Source organism: Pelophylax lessonae (assembly GCF_965119305.1).
Source record: "Pelophylax lessonae genome assembly, chromosome: 12".
Lineage (NCBI taxonomy): Eukaryota > Metazoa > Chordata > Amphibia > Anura > Ranidae > Pelophylax > Pelophylax lessonae.
Window position 1 is genome coordinate 64438627 of NC_138779.1, and position 24279 is coordinate 64462905.

At 40.1% G+C, this 24279-nt stretch overlaps 1 protein-coding gene across 3 annotated transcripts in view; it reads left to right on the forward strand.

The window, feature by feature from the left end:
- The window catches only part of DRD2 (dopamine receptor D2), a 577257-nt gene that overhangs the window by 535956 nt on the left and 17022 nt on the right, over positions 1-24279 (forward strand). The window contains exon 6 of one of the 3 annotated variants that reach the window (XM_082274197.1): positions 14164-14250. The exons of 1 other annotated variant lie outside the window; for it this stretch is intronic. In XM_082274197.1, coding sequence (XP_082130323.1) covers positions 14164-14250 — 87 coding nt within the window. The remainder of the gene's footprint in view (positions 1-14163; positions 14251-24279) is intronic. One more of the 3 variants, XM_082274196.1, reaches the window with a different exon arrangement.

A 24279-nucleotide genomic window follows, 5' to 3' on the forward strand; every position in this document is an offset into this window, starting at 1 on the left:
TATCAGACTTTCTGTTTAAAGTGAATGCAATTCCCTGGTCTGGCAAAAAGTAGTTATGATAAACTAGCAACAAATGTACTTCAGCCTGAAACCTCCTGCAGGCATAGGTGCATAGCTGATGTGATCTTTAGCTCTGTTTTATGTATCAATATTTTCTTTCAAAATGTTTCCTTGTATTATTTATTTAAGGTGCACAATATTGACACACATAGATTGTTCTTTAAAATATATTAAAGTTAAACTCTTGTCCAAATGTTTCAACAGTTTCTGATTTTTAAGTGTTATTAAAGTTAAACTCTTGTCCAAGTGTTTCAACAGTTTCTGATTTTAAAGTTTTATTAAAGTTAAACACTTGTCCAAATGTTTCAACAGTTTATGGTTTTAAATTTTTAGTAAAGTATGTAATAGTTCTATTGAGTGTAACCCATAAATATTTAATAGCAGAATATGATTTTTGTATTTTGCCACACAACTGGAAAATGTCATGGTTATGGAAGCTGATTAATGTGGAAAATGTTTGAGGAATAGTGTAAGGAATAACGATTACAGTGTACTTGTTTTTAGCCCAAATTAGTTTATTCTGAGCCATTATTGGTATTGATATCAATTTTTTAGACATATCCTAGCATTTCTAGGCATGAGCTGAAAGTCTGGCTATATACAGTCTGATATTTGCAATTGATGAGAGTGTTTCAGTTATTAATTGGCTGGAATTAGTAAGGGTTTGCACCCAATATTAGAGCCCACCCCCAGTCAAAAACCTTTTTTTTTTTTTTTTTTATTCATTACTGTCTGTTTTCCTGTTCAAGGCATTTTCTTCACTTTCTGTTCCAATGACAGTGACAGGAAGTGGTAGTAAATCCCTTCTCCTTTTTTCTTGCTCAATGAATATTTCCAACTTAACCCAAAGTAAAAATAGTTTTCACTGCAGTTAGGCTTTAAGTACCTGTGGGCATCGGACACATGCCTTTACTCACAGAGATTTTACAGTGTGTCAAAGTGTTTGTAAATTTTCAAATTTGTTTTCTAAAAAATAAATACAGTAAATCTCTGTTTAGGGTTTAATGGCCTTCATAAATAGATCTACTAGTGTCCGATTAAAATATCGATATCCGTTTTACCTTTAGTTTAATATTAACAATTTAATTTTTTTGTGGAGTTTATAAAACATAAACTTATATTAGAAAATATCATTACACTGAATGCTACACAATAATATACATTTTATAAAGGCTTTTGAAATCTGTACATGAATTTATATAATTAGTTGTCACCACATTACATTTATAATTCCACTAGGTTTTGTTTGAGCTGCTTCAAAACAGTGGTTCATAACTTTTTTGAGCCACAGACTTCTTTAAGAATCTGATGAAAGCTAGGGCCCCCTCCCCAAAATATTGACATAAACATCACTTTGAATGCAAAAAAAAAAAGTATTTATATATACAGTATCTCATAAAGTGAGTACACCCCTCACATTTTTGTAAATATTTTATTATATCTTTTCATGTGACAACAATGAAGACATTACACTTTGCTACAATGTAAAGTAGTGAGTGTACAGCTTGTATAACAGTGTAAATTTGCTGTCCTCTCAAAATAACTCAACACACAGCCATTAATGTCTAAACTGCTGGCAACAAAAGTGAGTACACCCCTAAGTGAAAATGTCCACATGGGGCCCAAATGTCAATATTTTGTGTGGCCACCATTATTTTCCAGAACTGCCTTAACTCTCTTGGGCATGGAGTTCCCCAGAGCTTCACAGATTGCCACTGGAGTCCTCTTCCCCTCCTCCATGACAACATCACAGGGCTGGTAGATGTTAGAGACCTTGCGCTCCTCCACCTTCCATTTGAGGATGCCCCACAGATGCTCAATAGGGTTTAGGTCTGGAGACATGCTTGGCCAGTCCATCACTTTTATCGTCAGCTTTTTTAGCAAGGCAGTGGTCGTCTTGGAGGTGTCTTTGGGGTCATTAAAATGTTGAAATACTGCCTTGCGGCCCAGTCTCCAAAGGGGGGGGGTCATGCTCTGCTTCAGTATGTCAGAGTACATGTTGGCATTCATGGTTCCCTCAATGAACTGTAGCTTACCAGTGCCGGCAGCACTCATGCAGCCCCAGACCATGACACTCCTACCACCATGACATCCACTGCTGGGAGAAGGATCGCCTAACGAGTACCAGTCCAAGTATAATGTGATTGGCCTCTGCCCGACTGATCAGGTTATAATTGGACTCCAGTTGTGACACTTGGTCTCTAGTTTGCACATCCCATCTGCTCCATTTCTATTGGTACCATCTTGACCTTATACCTGTATAAACCTTCTCTACAAGACTACTACTTCCTGTGGGTGCTATACGAAAATCCTTGTTTTTATCTGGCGGCAAAACAATTCATTTGTGTTCATATTCCAACCAACCATAAATAACTATTTCCAGTACAATCCCTGAAGAAGAGGTTTCCACCTCGAAACGTTGGATCATACCTGGAATAGTCGGTTGAGTGTATATGCACACTTTTTTTAAAAAATACCAGTTTTGCCAAGTTTTATTGTACATTGAACATATATTTTGTATGTATTTTTCTCTTTACATTTTTTTGTGTATATCAATAAACATTCATTATATTTAAAACAACTTTTACTTTTTCTCGAGTAGCCTATAAAGTCCCACCCCCAGGGGATTCTTTACAATTTGCTCTGCATATTCGGGATGTGGCACTCACCATTAGGAACATAGCGGGAACACACCTATACACTCCTACCACCATGCTTGACTGTAGGCAAGACACACTTGCCTTTGTACTCCTCACCTGGTTGCCAACACACATGCTTAACACCATCTGAACCAAATACATTTATCTTGGTCTCATAAGACCACAGGACATGGTTCCAGTAATCCATGTCCTTAGTCTGCTTGTCTTCAGCAAACTGTTTGCCGTCTTTCTTGTGCACCATCTTTAGAAGAGGCTTCCTTCTGGGATGACAGCCATGCAGACCAATTTGATGCAGTGTGCGGCATATGGTCTGAGCACTGACAAGCTGTCCCCCCACCCTTTCAACCTCTGCAGCAATGCTAGCAGCAATCATACCTCTATATCCCAAAGACAACCTCTGGATATGACGCTGAGCACGTGCATTCAGCTTCTTTGGGTGACCATGGTGAGGCCTGTTCTGAGTGGAACCTGTCCTGTTAAACCACTGTATGGTCTTGGCCACTGTGCTACAGATCAGTTTCAAGGTCTTGGCAATCTTCTTATATCCTAGGCCATCTTTATGTAGAGCAACAATTCTTTTTTTCAGATCCTCAGAGAGTTCTTTGCCATGGGGTGTCCTGTTGAACTTCCAGTGACCAGTATGATAGAGTGAGAGTGATAACAACAAATTTAATACACCTGCTGCCCATTCACACCTGAGACCTTGTAACACCAACGAGGTGGGAAAATGGGGTGTACTCACTTTTGTTGCCAGAGGTTTAGACATTCATTGCTGTGTGTTGAGTTATTTTGAGGGGACAGTAAGTTGACACTGTTATACAAGCTGTACACTCACTACTTTACATTGTAGCAAAGTGTAATTTCTTCAGTGTTGTCACATGAAAAGATATAATAAAATATTTACAAAAATGTAAGGGGTGTACTCCCTCTGTGAGATTCTGTATATATATATATATATATATATATATATATATATATATATACACAGTGGGGATCAAAAGTTTGGGCACCCCAGGTACAAATTTGTATTAATGTGCATAAAGAAGCCAAGGAAAGATGGAAAAATCTCCAAAAGGCATCAAATTACAGATTAGACATTCTTATAATATGTCAACAAAAGTTAGATTTTATTTCCATCATTGACACTTTCAAAATAACAGAAAACCAAAAAATGGCGTCTGCAAAAGTTTGGGCACCCTGCAGAATTTATAGCATGCACTGCCCCCTTTGCAAGGCTGAGACCTGCCAGTGTCATGGATTGTTCTCAATTATTGTCTGGGAAGACCAGGTGATGGCAATCTCAAAGGTTTTAAATGCCCAGACACATCTGACCTTGCCCCAACAATCAGCACTATGAGATCTTCTAAGCAGTTGTTTAGAAAATTGAAACTGAAAATAGTTGACGCTCACAAAGCTGGAGAAGGCTATAAGAAGATAGCAAAGCGTTTTCAGATGTCAATATCCTCTGTTCAGAATGTAATTAAGAAATGGCAGTCATCAGGAACAGTGGAAGTTAAAGCAAGATCTGGAAGACCAAGAAAAATATCAGACAGAACAGCTCGCAGGATTGTGAGAAAAACAATTCAAAACCCACGTTTGACTGCAGAAAGATCTGGCAGACACTGGAGTTGTGGTACACTATTCCACTATAAAGAGATACTTCTACAAATATAGTCTTCATGTTAGAGTCATCAGAAGAAAACCTCTTCTACATCCTCACCACAAAAATCAGCGTTTGAACTTTGCAAATGAACATATAGACAAACCTGATGTATTTTGGAAACAAGTTCTGTGGGCCGATGAGGTTAAAATTGAACTTTTTGGCTGGAATGAGCAAAGGTATGTTTGGAGAAGAAGGGGCACAGAATTTAATGAAAAGAACCTCTGTCCAACTGTTAAGCATGGGGGTGGATCAATCATGCTTTGGGGTTGTATAGCAGCCAGTGGCACAGGGAACATCTCACGAGTAGGGATGATCGAACGGTTCGGGTCGACCATTGGTTCGACCCGAACATTGGGTGTTCGAGGTTCGGCCGAATTTAGAACTTTTTGCTGAAAAAGTTCGGAATTCGGCAACCAGAACCGACCAAAATGCAATAGGCCAGGAAATGGGCTTTAAAAGCCGGTGATTGGACCAGAACCATTAGTAAAAGCCAATTGAGGGGGCAGGAGAATGCTAGAAATGGGATTGGAGTGACTAGGGGGTCCCTAGGCCAATCATTAGTGAATACGCCCCCCAGTATATAAGATAGCCCCCGCTAAATTCCTAGCATTGTAATACAGGGACATGGAAGAGAGTGGAAACAGTTCTGTTAATTTTACTTTAAAAGTGTCATTTAGCATTTATTAGTGTGAGGAAAGGGATATCTAGTGTAGTTAGGGTGCTCTTTTACACTTTACTTAGATGCAAAAATTTAGTTTCTGTAGGGAAAGTGTTAAGTGCCAGGGTGACCGTAAGGTAGTGTAGGGTGAACTGACACTGACTGCTATGGCAGGATGATCAAACCCTTCCATTTCAGGGTGACCGTAATGTAGTGTAGGGTGAACTGACAGTGACTGCTATGGCAGGGTGACCAAACCCTTCCATATCAGGGTGACCGCTATAGAGAAAAGATAGTTTCTCTTAAGTCACATTCGGTGCACTAATATGGCTTCTCGCCGGTCAGCCTGCTTTTTGGCTGCAGGCGTCTATAGGGATTTTTTGAGGACATATTTGGAGTCAGGCATGACATCTGAACATGTGTATAGGGGGTATATATACACACCCATGTATGTATATATACACCTGCACATATAGGTGTGAAAGGAGCAGAAAACACTACTTGCGCTAATGAAATAATTAACACCAATATAGTTACGCTCCTATCACACCTATATATGTGTATGTGTAAAATACATATAAGTGTGTGTGTGTGTATATATATATACCCCTATACAGAAGTTCAGATGTTTTGCCTGCCTCCAAAGAACCCAAAAAAATGCCCAAAAAAATGCTAGCGTCAAAAAAAAAAAAAAAACGCATAGGTGTGTTGTTGCAGGCATTTTTTGGGGGTTTTTGGAGGCAGGCAAAACATCTGAACTTGTGTATAGTGGTATATATACACACATACTTATATGTATTTTACACTTACACATATATAGGTGTTATAGGAGTGGAGCCATATTAGTGTAAATTATTTCATTAGCGCAAATATAAATTTCTGCTACTATCACACCTATATATGTCTAGGTGTATATATACATATAAGTATGTGTGTATATATACCCGTATACACAAGTTCAGATGTTTTGCCTGACTCAAAAGACCCCAAAAAATGCCCAAAAAAAACGCCTGCTTCTAAAACGGCAAGGTGTGAAAATAGCGAAGCCATATCCCTGTTCTATAAGTGACATAATACAAACGATCTTTTTTTTATGGTTCTGAACATGCTACAGAGCTGAAACTTCACAGGTACACTTTTTAGATACTAAATCCAAAGACATTTTTTTTTTTAATTTTTTCAATAATTGGCTCTCTATCAAAAATGACAATTTTTAAGAACTTTTTTTGTGTGATTAATAGTCCCTGGGGTATGACCCTGAACCCTAGGCACTTTTTAGGGGCATTTTTTGGGTTTTAGGGCTTCAAAATTGTGTTTTTTGATTACCGAGGTTCGGGTCCCATTGATTTCAATGGGGTTCTGAAATCCGGGCCGAACTTTCAGGAAGTTCGGATGTTCTTGCCGAACTGAACTTTTGAAAAGTTCGATCATCCCTACTCACGAGTAGAAGGAAAATGGATTCAATAAAATTTCAGCAAATTTTGGATGGTAACTTGATGCCATCTGTGAAAAAGCTTAAAGAGAGGATGGCTTCTACAAATGGATAATGATCCTAAACACACCTCAAAATCCACGGGGGATTACATCAAGAGGCGTAAACTGAAGGTTTCGCCATGTCCTTCACAATCTCCTGACCTCAACATAATTGAAAATCTATGGATAGACCTTAAAAGAGCAGTGTGTGACAAACAGCCCAGAAATCTCAAAGAACTGGAAGACATTTGTAAGGAAGAATGGGCAAAGATACCTCAAGCAAGAATTGAAAGACTCTTGGCTGGCTACAAAAAGCATTTACAAGCTGTGATACTTGCCAAAGGGGGCAATACAAGATATTAACTCTGTGGGGTGCCCAAACTTTTGCAGACGCCATTTTTTTGTTTTTAACTTTTGTTGACATATTATAAGAATGTCTAATCTGTAATTTGATGCCTTTTGGAGATTTTTCCATCTTTCCTTGGCTTCTTTATGCACATTAATACAAATTTTTACCTGGGGTGCCCAAACTTTCGATCCCCACTGTACATATATATATATATATATATATATATATATATATATACAGTATGACACTGAACAAATGACACTTTGCTACAATGAAAAGTATTGTATAACAGTGTAAATTTGCTGTCCCCTCAAAATAACTCAACACACAGCCATGCATGTCTAAACCGCTGGCAACAAAAGTGCGTACACCCCTAAGTGAAAATTTTCAATTTGGGCCCAATTACCCATTTCTCTCCCCGGTGTCATGTGACTCGTAAGTGTTACAAAGTCTCAGGTGTGAATGGGGAGCAGGTGTGTTAAATTTGGTGTTATCGCTCTCACTCTCTCATACTGGTCACTGGAAGTTCAACATGGCACCTCATGGCAAAGAACCCTCTGAGGATCAGAAAAAAAAAATTGTTTCTCTACATAAAGATGGCCACTATGAGATTGCAGACAGTCACTTAGGGTAAATAAATTTAACAAAAATTGAGATTGCATCTCCAATTTTTTTACATATATATATATATATATATATATATATTATATTATATATATTTTTTTAATTTATTGAAATTTGATTGTCATGCATTGTTTATGTCATATATGAAATATATATGAAATATACAAAGCTTGATTAACGTAAACAATCTTAACAAAAAAAAATCAATCCTATTATAGATTGGCATCAGATGGCCGTTGTGCAGAAAACGTTGAGACAAATTTAAATGATAAACATGGGCCAACAATGAGTCAAGAAAGACTTAGCAGTCAATGCTATAGGCAGTAGCAGGATGCATTTTCTTTAAATGTTTTCAATGGGAAACCATTGATTGGCACAAGGTAAGGGGAGTGCTGGAAAGTGAATGGAAATGTATTTTTCATTTGACCCTCGTGGACACCCTGAAACCCATCTATTGACCATTTTCAATGTTCAAGGTTAAGAACCCCTGCTTTAAAAATATACTTTTTATTTACAGGTTACATGTTATTTAGGTATATTCAGCATGGTTTTGTTTATTTTATTTTGTGTTATTTATACTCTTGCTTTTTGTCCTTTTCTTTTTAAAGAGGAGCTTCCTCTGTAACTTGTACCTATAGGTAAGCCTATGATAAGGCTTACCTATCGGTACTGTAAATATCTCCTAAACATGCACCGTTTAGGAGATATTTACTTTGTATGCAGCCAGTGACATCATTGGCGCATATGCTCTGAAGGAACGGCCACCCGTGCCGTCCCTCTAGAGCCCTTTGTCGTTAACAGCAGCTCCCGCACGCAGGGTCTGTTTTTGTGGTACAAGAACATGTTCAAGATAGCTAAAAAGAGCTTCCATAACCCTTAGGATCCATGTAAAAGGCATTGTACAATTAAACACCACCATTAAACACATTCATTTCTCCTTTATCATTACCTCAAATGCATTTAACTAAAATGGGAAAATTAAACCTGTCTCATTCCTTTCAATATACCTATCACCAACACGTGTCTTGAGCCGCTTGAGAATATTAGTAATTTATGAAGGTCTTTAGGTTTCCTTAAGGGGTTCATTTGAACAAAAAACAAAGCTCTGCACATTTATTAAGAACAGTGGACACTGTACAAATGTGTGTTGTGCTTCACTAGCTGCGATGGAGTACAAAAACAATTAATGAGCACAGAAAAAAAAGCAGGAAGGAAAGACTGGTCATAAGAACTGTTAAAGACACGTTACCAGCTCTTCTCCAGTAATGGAGTTCTTACCACTGCCTTAAGCAGGGAAATCTCCTGTAGCACTATCCCTGTAGGGCTTGCTGTATGATAACTTCTTGGGCCTCCTCTGATTACCTGCAGACAGTCACTTAACCACTTACCGCATATCAACGTACCGGTACGTCGGCTGACTTTGTGGGGTTATACCTGGATGATGTCTCTAGCTAGAGACATCATCCCGGTACCGTGGTTTGAAGCCGACGGTCGACTTTCCGTCGGTAACGACCGATGCAGCTCGGGAGCCGCTCGATCGTTACCCGGGTGAGCGGGAGGGGACGTCCCCCCCCTTCTGTGGCTTTGCTCGGGCCTCCCGTCCCACCGGGAGCCCCGAGCACCCAGCCGGCACGTCCGCCGGCTGGATGGAGTCCCGATGAATGCCGGAATGGCATCGAACGGGTCTCCGATGACGTAACCCGGAGGCGGCGTCCATGACGTCACTTCCGGGTTACTGTGCTGCAAAAGGCGGCAGATTTGAAAAACGGCTGTATGCAAAAACGCAGTTTTCGCCGTTTTGCATACAGGGAAGTGTAGTGGAGGGGTCTAGGGTCTTTTAGACCCTCGATCCCTCCATAAAGTGTACCTGTCACTACATATTGGTGTCACAAGGGATGTTTACATTGCTTGTGACAGCAATAAAAGTGATCAGATTTTTTTTTTTTTAAAACCTGTAATAAAGTTAAAAAAAAGTAAAAATATATAGGAAAAAAAAAAAAAATTAGCCGCCCCGTGACCGTTAGCTCGCGCACAAAAAAAAACGTACACGCAAGTCGAGCCGCGAATGAAATCGCTGTTTAAACCACACATGTGAGGTATCGCCGCGATCGCCAGAGCGTGGGCAATAATTAAAAAAAAAGAGCTACACTCTAACTCTAAACTGGTAACCGTTTAACCATTAAATAAATTTAAAGCGTCGCAGATTGAGATCTCTATTGACCGTAGTTTGTTGCCATCCCACGGGGGGTGGGGGGGTTGCGCAATTTTAAACCGTAACATGTTGGGTATCTATTTACTCGGCGTGACATCATCTTTCACAATATATAAAAAAATGGGCTAACTTTACTGTTTAGTATTTTTTAAATGCAGTGAAATGTGATTTTTCACATTTTTTCCAAAAAAATGGCGTTTTAAAGACCGCTGCGCAAATACCGCGTGACAAAAATTTTTGCAATGACCGACATTTTATTCTCCAGAGTCTTTGCTAAAAAAATATATATAATGTTTGTGGGTTCTAAGTAGTTTTCTAGAAAAAAATACTGGTTTTAACTTGTAAACAAAAAGTGTCCGAAATAGGGCTGGGGCTTAAGTGGTTAAGGTACAGTTCACACATCCATCCTTACTCCCAATGGCTCGTTACTCAAAAAACAGTTCAGGGGTTTTGGTTTTATATTTATTGTGGAACTTGGATGGGAGAAGGTAATAGTGGGATACTCCAACTGGAACTATTTACAGTTGATAAGGAAAACGCTCACTTGGTTATTTGTGGAAACAGATACACTGCTTTAATCATACTGCCACTTGTATGGAGGAATTAAGTCTTCTTTCTCTTTCTAGCAGCAGACTTAATGCAACTACATTATCTTGAGGACTCTCTCCAGCATACCCTTGACTGACACCCATCCACTGATTCTTCTAGCTAAAGGGATGGCCCTCTTGGGACTGGCCCCATGACACAGATCTGTTCTCACTATATGCAGAAATAGATCCTTTCCAGTGTTTCCCGTTCCAGTCAGCTCTGCAGGATTTCCGGGTAGAGATCCTCTCTGACTCTTAGGCCCTCAGGTTGACCACCCATGGCCGCATGACAAATTCCACGGAGGAGCGGCAGCCACCCCCTCCCTGCAGGACCCCGCTCTCCAGCTGAAAGACCCGAGCACATGTGCTCTTGGCGTCTATACAGTATCCCAGCAAGCACCAAGGACACTTTCCTCTTCAAATCACCAGGGCTGTACTAAATGCCTGTGCACTCATTTGTCAGGTTTCCTCACACTGTCCAATATGCCTCCCTATTGGACCAGTGTGAAGCACTTCAGACAAACTGAGCTGCCCCTGAGCACCATGAGCAAATCTTGCTAGCAGATCCTGCTGTCTGGTAGGCAGAGAACAATATAGATGTACCTGGCAATCTCTCTGGTAAGCAGAAAAGCTTCAAAACTATACTCTCTCTCTAGCACCTACCTAGGAAGGGGCTACACTCCAAAGGATAGGGCAGGCTCCACTATGCAGCCTCTATTTAAAGAATGGCCAGTCAGTCTAAATATGTTCCTTTTATGGCACCATAACTGATTATACATGCATATATTGTCAAGTGCAATATGTGTATGCAGTTAGTTTATACTATGCTAATGACCACCGATACCATAATACAAACCAGTTGATATTTACAGCTTTCTCCACTTTGTGGCCTTAGTAGCCACGAAGCTGTAGACAATGCTACTATTAGTACTATTTTTTTTACTAATAGTACAAATAGTACCAGGACAAAATGGAAATACAGTAATCATTTCAAACAGCTGGGAGTGTTTTACGGATCTGATTTATGAATCAGGGTTCAAATATTTATTTAGATGTTGCTACTGAAACCAAATTTTTTGCTACAAGGATATGTGGCCCACAAATCAAGCCATAACTATTGGAAAATTAAAGTGTATGTCAAGTCAAAACCCACAGAAGTTGAGAGGGTAACCTTTAAATTTGAACACCTATTTTTGAGACAGCTGTCTAAGAAGAGATGTTTGTTTCCCCTTTCTGTTGTATCTTCAAGACAGGAAATGAAAGGCATCCTCCCTAATTGAACACAGGCATTTAAAAAAACTCACAAGGTTTTTACCCACCAATAAAAATGTGGAACTTTAGATAATATTCCCACCTAACAGATGTTCTAGCCTTCCGTACTCTACTGCAAATAAAACATTTTAATTTCTATTAGAGATTCTGTTGGATAATTCCTCTCCTTTCCTGTCTCATAAAATGAATTAGAAAAAGAAGAAGAACAAGAAGGGAAGAAAATATCTCTAACAGTGCCCCAGGTAGTTGTAAAACTTGACAGGGGTTCTAACCTTTCCCGAATCTATGCAACTCTAAGAAATAATTTTGACTCAATGTATAACTTTAAACTTTTATTTATGTTTCTAAAACTTTTCTATTCTTCATAAATGTGCTCATGCTTGTTCCACATGTTTCTACAGTATGCTGGAAAAGACGATAGTGGATTATTCAATTTTATTTTCATCAGGTCATGCTCCTTTTTTTTGGGGGGGGGGGGGATTGGATATTTTAGCGCACCCTATTTTGTTCATTCGCATTTGCTGAGTTATAAGTTATACCTTCAGCAGTGAACCAACAAAGTTTGTATGATTTTTTTTCTACAAAAGTGACCTACAACTATCAAAAAGAAACAAAGACAAATATACATGATTTATAATGCTTAAAGCCCAACCCAACTCGGGAGAAAAAAAAATTCCCATCTATTAGGGCTGTGCTCGCACTGCACGGGTAAACTGTTCATTTTGTTTAGGGGCAAAGAGAAATGTTATACTCACCCGATTTGGGTGAGTATCTGGATACTCACTGTGCTCCCCACAGTCCAACGATGGACTGTTCCTGGTCTATAGAGCCTGCTCCAGGCTTGAGGATGTTAGGAACTGTCCAAAACTCAAGACCGCTGGTCCAAAACTCAAGAGTGGGGGTGCCAAATCGGTCTTGAGCTGGGAGGATCGGAGGATTAGGTACGTAAATCTCCTATTTCCTCTCCCGTAGACAAAAATGAGGAGTTAACCCGTGCAGACCAGATACAACCCCACTGCATGGGAAAACTTTTTTTTTGCCCGGAGTTGGGCATTAAGTTAAGCAAATGTCAACCAGTTTGTGTTTTTATCTACTTCATGTCAATGAGTCAAGTGCGTATACAGAAAATTAGCTGTTTCAAAAGAAAAGTTCAGCAATAAAGGCTTCATTATTTGCTCAGTACAGGTTTCTTTTAATGTAAGGGGATTATGTAAAGCCTCCAGGATTTGTTTTCTGCATTAGTGATGTCGCGAACCTAAAATTCGCCGTTCGCGAACGGCGAACGCGAACATCGGCAAATGTTCGCGAACCGGCGAACCGGGCGAACCGCCATAGACTTTAATAGGCAGGCGAATTTTAAAACCCACAGGGACTCTTTCTGGCCACAATAGTAATGGAAAAGTTGTTTCAAGGGGACAAACACCTGGACTGTGGCATGCTGGAGAGGGATCACACAAAAAAAGTTCTTAAAAATTGTAATTTTTTGATAGAGAGCCAATTATTGGAAAAATTACAAAAAAAATAAAAAAAATAAATAAATCTTTGGATTTAGCATCTGGGGGGTCTAAAAAGTGTACCTGTGAAGTTTCAGCTCTGTAGCATGTCCAGAACCAGAAAAAAAATACGAATTAGGGTTAGGGCTAGGGTTAGGCTTAGGGCTAGGGTTAGGGTTAGGGTTAGGGTTAGGGTTAGGGTTAGGGTTAGGGTTAGGGTTAGGGTTAAGGTTAGAGGGTTAGGGTTATGGTTAGAGGGTTAGGTTTAGTGTTAGGGGCTAGGGTTAGGGTTACGGTGAGATACTTAGGGTTAGAGTTAGTAGCCCTACCCCTACCCCTCTAACTCTAACCCTCTAACCCTAAGCACTAAAAATAACCCTAACCTTAGCCCTGACCCTAACCCTAGCCCTAACCCTAACCCTAACCCTAACCCTAGCCCTAACCCTAATTCTATTTTTTTTCTGGCAGCAGCAGCAGCACCAGCACTTTCCCTGCTCTCAGTAACACAGAAATTATCTAAAATGGATGCTGCCCTTGCTTATACATAGGAGGTGGGAGGGTTTGGGAGGGAGGTATGCTGATTGGCCTGGAATGTGTCTGCTGACTGTGATGTTCAGGGTCAAAGTTTGCCTCAATGATGATGTATAGGAGGCGGACCGAACATCGCATATGTTCGCCCGCAGCGGCGAACGCGAACATGCGAAGTTCGCCGGGAACTGTTCGCCGGCGAACAGTTCTGTACATCTCTATTCTGCATTTGGACAAATACTGTCTTTTCCCTGAATTACCAAAAGCTTACTTCTCTAAGTTACTAACCAATCACATTCTTCTTACACAGCCAGTAAAGGACATTCTAATTGATTGAGCAGTGTACCTTTTGTTTAAAGCGTCACTAATAATGTGTGAGTTACCATTATTAATACAGTATGCACACCCACAAGACAATTGTGTATATAAATACATGTTTCTCAGTAGACTCCTACTTGGATGATATTTAAGGCGGTAATAATAATTTAGCTGCACAAGAAGTTCTCAAAGAACCACTTTACTACTTTGGAAGTCAATCATACGCTGATCGTTTCACTTCCAGCATTAAATCTTTTGTTTTTTAGGACAAATGCACGCATCCAGAAGATGTGAAGCTGTGCGCTGTCTTTGTTAAATCGAACGGGAGTTTCCCAGCTAATAAAAAGAAAGTGGTAAGTATTATAACACTGAGTGAAGCTTTTTGTAAGTGTCAATTACCAAAACTCAAGAATTCTGTACATACAACAAGCTGTTAGATCTGAGACTGGTGATACAAGGTTACACAATGTTAAGGGAATAATAGAAGTAATGCATATTTGATACAGCTAGCTATTGGAATCAGACATAATAGCAGAGGATGAAGCTAAGGTCAAAAGTGCTGTAAAAGTACAGATATTCATCATAAAATACTTATACCATTTAGGTCTCAAAAAATAAGTTAAACATTTTTTATTAAATCAGCACAGGAGTTCCACGGAAAAAACATAGGTCATTTTTCTGAAACAGAGCTATATTTTCTGACTATGAAGCAATATAGTGATACTTTTTTTTATTTTGCATTTTAAAGGACAAGCATTTGTGGTGGTTAACACTTTCTTCTAGGTCCAATCAGTAATCATCCACAGAGATTTAAGAAAATCCTTAAACCTGACCTATCAAACCCTAGTAGTATATTAATGTATAAGATCCAATAAAATAAGTGGCCTATCTCTACTGTCTACTATCTCTACTGCTGAGCCATCTTTGGGCCAATCCCTAGTCTTGTAGCTTCAGGGTGTCACTACTGTAACAGAGGGCCCTTTTTCATTATTTGTTTGCCTCTTACCCTGATGTGCTTTTGCTTATATTCCAGACACTTTCAGGGAAATCCAGCAGAAATGCTGAAGGGTAGGATGTGCCACAAAGTGATGTTGGAATTACATCACTTTGCCACCTCATTTCCAAATTCCAGGTTTTTATCCATTCCACTCCCCAGAGATGCATTCCTATCAACATAAAATGGGGAATAGTTTTGTGTTCAGTGATTGTTACCATGTTACATGAAGTCCACCAGCTCAGTTGAGGTGAGAAGTAATCAATTGGTACTACATATGACTTTCTAATCGCGTACCTAATGGCCATGCTTGGTACATCTTCATTAATAGTTGGTAAGTGGTGCACCCCAAGACTCTATCCTGAGACCAATTCTGTTTAATACATTCATAAATAATAAAGAGGTTGGTATAAATAGCTCAATATAATATATATAATATCAATATATTATATCAAAATAAGTAGTGCAATAACTTCACAGCAGGTTAGACCTAAATAAAATAATGGGGTGGGCAACTACATGGTAAAGGAGGTTTAATGTTGAAAAATATAAATGTAAAGTAATGCACTTGGGGGCTAAAAATATGAATGCAAGGTACTCGCTGGGGGAAGAACCTCTGGGGGAATCCAGGATAGAGAAAGATCTGGGAGTCCTAGTAGAGGACAGACTGAGCAATAGCATGCAATGTCAAGCTGCAGCAAGCAAAGCAAACAGATTATTAGCATGCATTAAGAAGGGCATTTACTCCAGAGATAAAACTAAATCCTGCCACTTTATAAAGCTCATTCAGCTGATTTGCTGTGGCCAATCACACACAGAGTTATATGTTTAAAAAAAGCACAGAACTCTGAGAAGAAACAGCCTGGTCGCTGTTCACAATTCAAACTGCAAAGCAGGAAGAAAAAACAGACGGATATTAATGTAAAAGTGGCACATATTACACACATTACATGTTATTAGGCATAGTTAACTCTGTGATTGTCCCTAGATGTTAACCTCTTCCCAGCCAGTGACATTAGTACAGAGACAGTGTACAGTATTAGCACTGATCACTGTATTCGCCCCTCTATTGATGTCAGTTAGTCAGTTAGTGTACCTCCCAGCCAGTGTCAGCTAGCACCAGATTGCCCGCCACACTATCAAGGTTGCACTATAGTGGCTGATCACCGCCAATACCAGTAATGTGTCATAGCTGTAGAAATTCCAGTATATATAACATAGCTTGCAGACACTTGCACAAACCAATTAACATACACTTATTTTTTTTCTTTACCAAAGATATGTTGCAGAATACATATTGGCCTAAATTTATGAATGAATTAGATTTTTTTTCTTTATTGGATATGCTTTATAACAGAAAGTAGAAAATATTATTTATTTTTTTTAACATTTTCAGGCTTTTTTATTTACATCCCATAAAGATAAAAAACAAACAAACAAACAAAAACATGGTAATCAAATATCACCAAAAGAAAGCTCTGTTTGTGTGAAAAAAAGTAATTTGCGTACTGTGTAACTGCGCAATTGCCAGTTAAAATAGCACGGTGGTGAATAGCAAAAAATGCTCTGGTCATGAAGGGGGTAAAACTTTTCAGAAATCAAGTGGTTAATACTAAAAAAAGTAAATAAGAGATATTGTATTCACTTAAAAAGTGTAGAGGTCATTAACAATGAGCTGTCAAATAATCTGCACTTCCTCCAGAGGTTGAGCATTGGATAAGTAGAGAATACTTTATCGCTGATATATGCACACTCCAGCCAAACTTAGTTCAGGATAAAGTGGCCAGTGTCACTTCAACACTAAAAATATATCTTCCCACCATAAGCCAAACTATGCCTATAATCTGCATTAAAGCTACTTACTTGCCTGTCTGCCCATTATGTGTGTGTGAGGGGTGCCTATGGGGAAGGCAGGTTTGCCGTGGAGAGGAGCTTTTTTGCGGAAGGAGAGTTTTTCTGGTTGGGGGGTTACTAGGGGAGATGAGATTTTTGCTGAATGGGAGAGATGCAGTGATTTTTTTTTTTTTTTGCTGGTTGAAGATTTGCTGCAGGAGTGGAAAAATGTTGTTAGTGGGGGGAGTTTTGTAGGGGAGGGGTAGGAGTGAGGAAGGTCCTTTTGGTTGAGAAGAGGGGGGAGGATTTTTTGGTTCGTTTATTGTTACACTTAACACCTTCCATTTTAACCACACGATTATGAATTTTGAGATAATATTCACTATCTTCTTTTTTCTTTCACTGAGATTCACTGTTAAGTTTGGGTTCACGGAATTTCAAACAATATTCATTAAACTCTTGGCAAATTGAACCCAGACAGATTTGCTCATTCCTAAAAATCCTGACAATAAAATGACAATGGCAAAAATTGGTGAAAAGAAACCTTTCCACGGAGAAACATTGAGGCTGCCACAGCTTATTTCCCATTCTCCACATGCTGGTTTCCTGGCTGTCATACTGACTGACTGTTTGGCTTCAATACTTGGAGTCATTACCCAGAAAAAGTTGACGTGACACTGAGGGGTTGATTGATATACTAAAACTGGAGAATGCAAAATCTGGTGCAACTGTGCATGGTAACCCATAAGCCTTTAACTTCAGCTTGTTCAATTAAGCTTTGACAAAAAAAAAAAAAAAATGGAAGCTGGTTGGTTTCTGTGCAGAGCTACCCAGGTTGTGCACTCTCCAGTTTTAGTAAATCAATCCCCGACTTTCCTTATCCTCATACAATTCTACAGTAGTCAGTGACACAGAAATTATTGAAACCAGTGGATCATCATAACAGCCAGGCAATTACCATTTCCAGGTGGAGGGTAAAGCTTGCAAATGTGAGACCCTCTTGCCATAGCCCTTAGCTAACTTAAACAGGAACTGCAGTTTACTCACATAATTTGTAATAAAAACATCTTTGCCATTCTGAAGCTTCCCTCCAACCACTTTGCATATTATTTTATATATATACTGTGATTCTGTACTTGCCAAATATGCTGCAGAAATCTCCCTCCACTAAGTCTAGCTGCAGCCATTTTACCTGTGGGCATCTGAAGCTGCTGCCTGTTCACTTCCTGGATTTATACAGATACACAGAGACACACAGACACAGACACACACATACACACAGACAGGGCATTTTTTTCTCAAAGAAAAGGGGCAGGAACTCCCTCTTTCTGAGGTACCCCTCCTCTCTACCCCTACCTACCTCCAAGCATTGTTCCTTGGTTCCACCCACCTCTCACTATTGACCATTAACGAGAATTCAGAACCAAGTATCGTTTTTTGGTGCCAAGTAATTTGCATGGAATTTGTTAATAATAATAAAAAAGCCATTAAATAAATCCCCTGCAGCCAGCAATAACAATAGACCCTCAGCGACAATATATCCCTCCAATAACAATGGGCCACCTGCAACAAAAAAACCCTGGCACAACAGTAGACTCCCCCCCTAACAATAACAGACTTCCCCACAGCCAGCATTAATAAACCCTCCAGCAGCCAGCAACAAAAGACCCCTTCCTCAACAGTAGATCTCTCCCATCAACATAAGACTCACCCCTTGCAACAATAGTTCACCCACCAGTACCAATAGACTTCCCCAGCAACAATAGACCCCCCCAATAAAAATAGATGCCCTCCAGCAACAATAGATCACCCAGCAGTCAGCATCAGTAGACACTTCAGATCACCCCAGCACTCCTTGCCAATACATACATTCAGTGCTGGAGGTGCCAGAACTAAGTTCCCCCACATTCCTGCTGAAAAAAAAGCCCTGCACACAAATATATATATATATATACACAGACACACACACACACACACATATATATATATATATATATATATATATATATATATACACAGGCAGGACACACTCACACCACTGCTTGCCTGCCTGCCTGCACATTTCTCCTCTCTGGATGAAAACTTATGGATCTCTGCAGTCTCCTGTTATCTCCAGCCTTATCCAGCCCCCTCCTGCTGACTCATCCCTCCCTCCCTTGCTGGCAAACCCTTACGAGAGTTAGAGAGAGAGCTGTGCATGATTATAATCCAAAAAAAGTGCAGCGCTAAAATAACAATGACATAAGGTGATGACTTAAAGTTCATTCGAAGAAAACAAAAAAGTGGGAGTGACTAAAGAACCCCAAAAAAAAGTCCAATATATATAACAAATCCAGGAGTGTAGATATAATAGCAATCCTTCCTCCTTGTGACACCTAGGGATTGTGTGAAAAGGGGACACCTCAGTGCACTAATGTGAGAAGCAGCTTACCAAACAGCCATGGCTACTCAAATGAATGAGACAGCCTCGCCAGATACAGCATAAATCTCAGAGACTCCAAGAGATCATAGGTAGCGCCGAGAGATGGTAGATTCCTCAAGGTAGCTTCATAGAAGTCAGATGGGAGTATGGAAAAAAATTGGTACAAAAGACCATAGCGTAATCCCGTAAGGTAATAATAGTACATTTATTAAAAGAACTACTCACATATAAGATGTAAAAACAGGCACATAGAAAATGGTGGCTGGGGATCCAAAAGTGGTGTCCCGCATGTATCCAGTCAGCATAAAACAGTAGTAGCCGGCTCGTGGAAGGGGCGTGTGGACGTTTGCGTCTGGAGTCGCCACTTGTTGGCGACTCCAGATAGAAGCTGATTGGCTACCACGCACAGTTGCACCAGGTTTTGCACTCTCCAGTTTTAGCAAATCAACCCCACTGTGAGTCCAGTCTAAGTGAAAGGAAATCTCTCTAATGGATAATAGTAAAAGCCATACAGGTCTTTTTTAACCACTTGCCGACCAGCCACCATCTTATATGGCGGCAGGTCTGCTCTGTCCCACGAATCAACTTACACAAATCTAGGATAGCTAGAGCAGGGGCAGGTGCGGGCACACGCACCTGCCGATTGGCCACAGGGGGAGCCAATCAGCGGGTCTGATGGATGCGATATCCGCCGAGCACCCGCGATTCCTCCCCATGGAGACAGAAAAGCCGCCTGCCGATGTAAACACGGCAGACCACAATGCTGTCAGTGATGAACACAGGAATCCTGTGTCCCTCCTATTTAGGAGCACAGGTCTCTGTGTTTATCCAGCAAGTCTATCCCCCACACAGTTAGAAAGCACTCCCTAGGCACCCATTTAACCCTTTGATCGCCCCTGCTGTTAACCCCTTCCCTGCCAGTGTCATTATTACAGTAACAGTGCATATTTTTAGCACTGATTACTATAGTAAGGTCACTGGTCTCCCCAAAAGTGTTAAAAATGTCAGTAGGAGTCCGATCTGTCCGCCGCAATGTCGCAGTTCCACTAAAAATCGCTGATTGCCGCCATTACTAGTAAAAAAACAAATAAATAAAAATGACACAAATCATTCCCCAAGTTTCTAGTTGTGATAACTTTTGCGCAAACCAATCAATATACACTAATTGGGATTTTTTTCTTACCAAAAATATGTGGCAGAATACATATTGGCCTAAAATGATGAAAAAAAAAATCGATTTTGTTTTTATTATTATTGGGAATGTTTTATAGCAGAAAGTAAAAAATATTGTTTTTTTTTTTTCAGAATCGTCGCTCTTTTTTTGTTTATCGTGCAAAAAAGGAACGTGGGAAAAAAGGACATCAATTTTATTTTGGTACAGCATCGCATGACTGCATAATTGTCAGTTAAAATAACGCAGTGCCATATTGCAAAAAATGGCCTGGTCATTAAGAGGGTGAAACCCTCTGGTCCAGAAGTGGTTAATGGAGTTGTAAAGGCAGGAAGTTTTCCATTAAGATAAAAAGCTTTCTGTATGTAGCAGCCTCCCCAGCTGTCCAGGAGTCCCTCGACTGTCTGGGACTCTCCCTCCTGATTGGCTGAGACACAGCAGTGGCAACATTGGCTCCCACTGCTGTCAAAGTCAGTTAGCCAATCAGGAGACAGAGGGGACAGGGCCAAATGGCAGCTCCTAGTCTGAATGGACATATGGAGCTGCAGCTCGGCCCAGGTGCTCTATAGCAAGCTGGTTGCTGTGGGGGCACTCGTCAGGAGGGAGGGGCTAGGAGAAGCGAAGAGGGACCCAAGAAGAGGAGGATCCGGGGATGCCCTGTGCAAAACCAACTGCACAGAGCAGGTAAATATAATATATTTGGTATTTTTATAGAAAAAAAAATATGAGACTTTACAATCACTTTAAGATTACCTTAGTGCATCTAAAGAAAAAAGAAAGGTTTGACTGGGCTGGACATACGCAACGGAATTGATGGACCCAATACTCTTGTCAGAACAGACAGAAGGAGAAAATAATGAAAGCTAAAAGATCATATTTGCAAACATGCTTGTTTTCTCTGGATTTATTTTAAAAAATAAGATATGTTAAATGTGCCCTTCATCTTTAAATTTGTTCTGCCTTTGTAAACTCCTTATCTCCCGACTCTCACACCTTTACCGTTCCTGATCTAAACTGACAAGCCAACATACTGTACATATGTTGTATAATGTTCATTATTATTAACTGGATGTCTAATATCTATAGCATATTGCAATGTTTTTTTTTCAAAGGACATAGGACCCTTTATATCAGCCTATATCCCAAAGAAATGCACCTGTGCAGGGAAAGAAATGAACTGGCATTTTGATTCAGTTCAAGTAGCCCGAAAACCAACTTTTCTATTTGACACATCTTATATGAAGTGTCTGAAAGGACACTGAAAAGAAAATGTGAGGAACGAATAGATGGATAGGAAATGTTTCTAAGTGTTTTAGTGAATAAAGGTACCCTCGGCATCCCTGCACAATAATTGTACATGTTCCTTGCTTATCTCTGCTATTTAATGGGGAACTAGTGTAGGCAAAAATATTAAATAACGCTGAGAAAGCTTCCTTTGATATAAGCAGAGAGCTCTGTATTTGTGAATGACATTTTCAGAAATAGAATTAAATTTGAATGAGTAGAACTCTTCACGATCCCTGCACATTATCTAAAAAACTGTGTGATGAATTAAAATGATTCACTGATATTTTTGCAAATATCAACCAAAAGAAAGCCGGCAACTTTATTTAAGTCTTCCAATTCTTTATTGTCACCCCCTCAGTGAGAAAAAACAAGGAGGCTAATGCATTTCAGTGATGAGCCTTGATCACAGCACATGTGCTATGATCAAGGCCCATCGCCGAAATGCATTAGCCACCTTGTTTTAACTCACTGAGGGGTAAGAATAAAGAATTGGAAGGTTTAAACAGAGTTTCCGGCTGTCTTTTGCTTGGTATTGTATCCTATGGTGTTTGGAGAGATCACCGTAGCCTGTGCACCTGATAGATTTTTCCATTTACCTGATGTCTCCAACATTCTGAGCGATGTGGTTTTTGTCTGATGGCATTTTTGCAAATATGCTTTGTCTTCCTGTATATATGAAGGTAAAAAAACCTTCTGTGCTGCTCCCCCACAGCCCCCCCCCCCCTATTAATCACCATAGCTCCCTCTCGATCCAGCAATGTGCACGAGAGCCTAAGCTGTCCTAGGACTGCCTCTCAACCAGTGAGCCAATAAGGAGAGAGCAGGGAGCAGAGCCGAGCCACAGGTCTAAGTGTCTTATGAACACAAAGAGCAGGGCTCAGGAGCGAGCACCCAGCAATGCCCCTATAGCAAGCAGCTTGCTTTTGGAAGCACTGGTTGGGGGGATCCAGAAGCGCTGGCACCCAGAAGAGGAGGTTGGGGTCTTCTCTGTGCAAAGTCATTGCAATTTTTTTTTTAATCCTCACACAGGATCAGTTTTTCTTTTCTTTTTGGTTCTCTCCAATGGCAGAAAAAAATAAATAAAGTATTAAAAAGAACTGGAATATAGTTCAGGAGAATGGCATAATAATGGGCAGAATGGAAAAATGTCCAGTGGTCACTTTTAAGAAATGTAAGATATTGACAGACTATTTGGTTAGAACTGACATTTACCCTGAAAGTACTTGGTTATCAGACATGCCCCCTATTGTTGTTGGTCCTCCACTGTATGTCCCCATATGATGAAAGTAAATAAGGTGACATTGGGTGAATAAATACGTCGTTGTCAGGAATTGATTCATTGTTGCACAAGATATGTGGTTTATTGAATTATGTGCATTGTGACTATTACTAAACCAGTAAATCTATTGGAATGTTGAGGGAGTCAAGAACATTTGAGATCAATTGAAACTGGAATAGGTTTTACAAGATGTATTAATTATATTCTAAAAAGATGTAATGTCATGTAAAAGCTGCAAAAGTTATGGGATTGAATGTGATCCAATGGGGCATTGTGGGTGGGAACATGATAGGATACTTTTGCAGAAAGAGGCCAAATTATTCTTAGTTACAAATGCAACAGGTCTTTTTAGATTAAAAAAAAAAATGAAAAAATGTAATGTGCTTCTGCAGTGACATTATGTGTAGATTGGCTGCATGTGTGGCTTGTAACAGTGCTTGCAGCAGATAGTTTTTCATTAAAATAACAAACATGGTATATGTACTTGCTCTGTGCAATGGTTTTGCACAGAACACCCCTGATCCCCATCTTCTCAAGTCCCCCACTGGCGCTCCTGGCTACTCCCCCTGCTAATTGCCCATGTAACAAGCTGCTTGCTCTGGGGGCACTTGTACGTGCTGGCTTCCAAGGCCTGCTCTGTCTATCCATTGACACACAGAGCACGGCTTGGCCCCTGCTCCCTCCTCACTGTCTGTGAACCAATGAGGAGAGAGAGAGCTGCTGTTCTCATGCACATTGCTGGATTGCGATAAGGCTCAGGAAGTATAAGGAGAGGCTGGGGATTAGCTGCATGCAGACAAGAGCACAGCGCAGACTGCTCAATGAGGTGAAGAAGAATCCTAGAGTGTCAGCTAAAGACTTACAAAAGTCACTGGCAAATGCTAACATCCCTGTTAGCGAATCTACAATACGTAAAACACTAAACAAGAATGGATTTCATGGGAGGATACCACAGAGGAAGCCACTGCTGTCCAAACAAAACATTGCTGCACGTTTACAGTTTTCACAAGAGCACCTGGATGTTCCACAGCAGTGCTGGCAAAATATTCTGTGGACAGATGAAACCAAAGTTGAGTTGTTTGGAAGAAACACACAACACTGTGTGGCGAAAAAGAGGCACAGCACACCAACATCAAAACCTCATCCCAACTGTGAAGTATGGTGGTGGGGGCATCCTGGTTTGGGGCTGCTCTGCGGCGTCAGGGCCTGGACGGATTGCTATCATCGAAGGAAAAATGAATTCCCAAGTTTATTAAGACATTTTTCAGGAGAACTTAAGGCCATCTGTCTACCAGCTGAAGCTCAACAGAAGATGGGTGTTGCAACAGGACAATGACCCAAAGCATAGAAGTAAATCAACAACAGAATAGCTTAAACAGAAGAAAATACGCCTTCT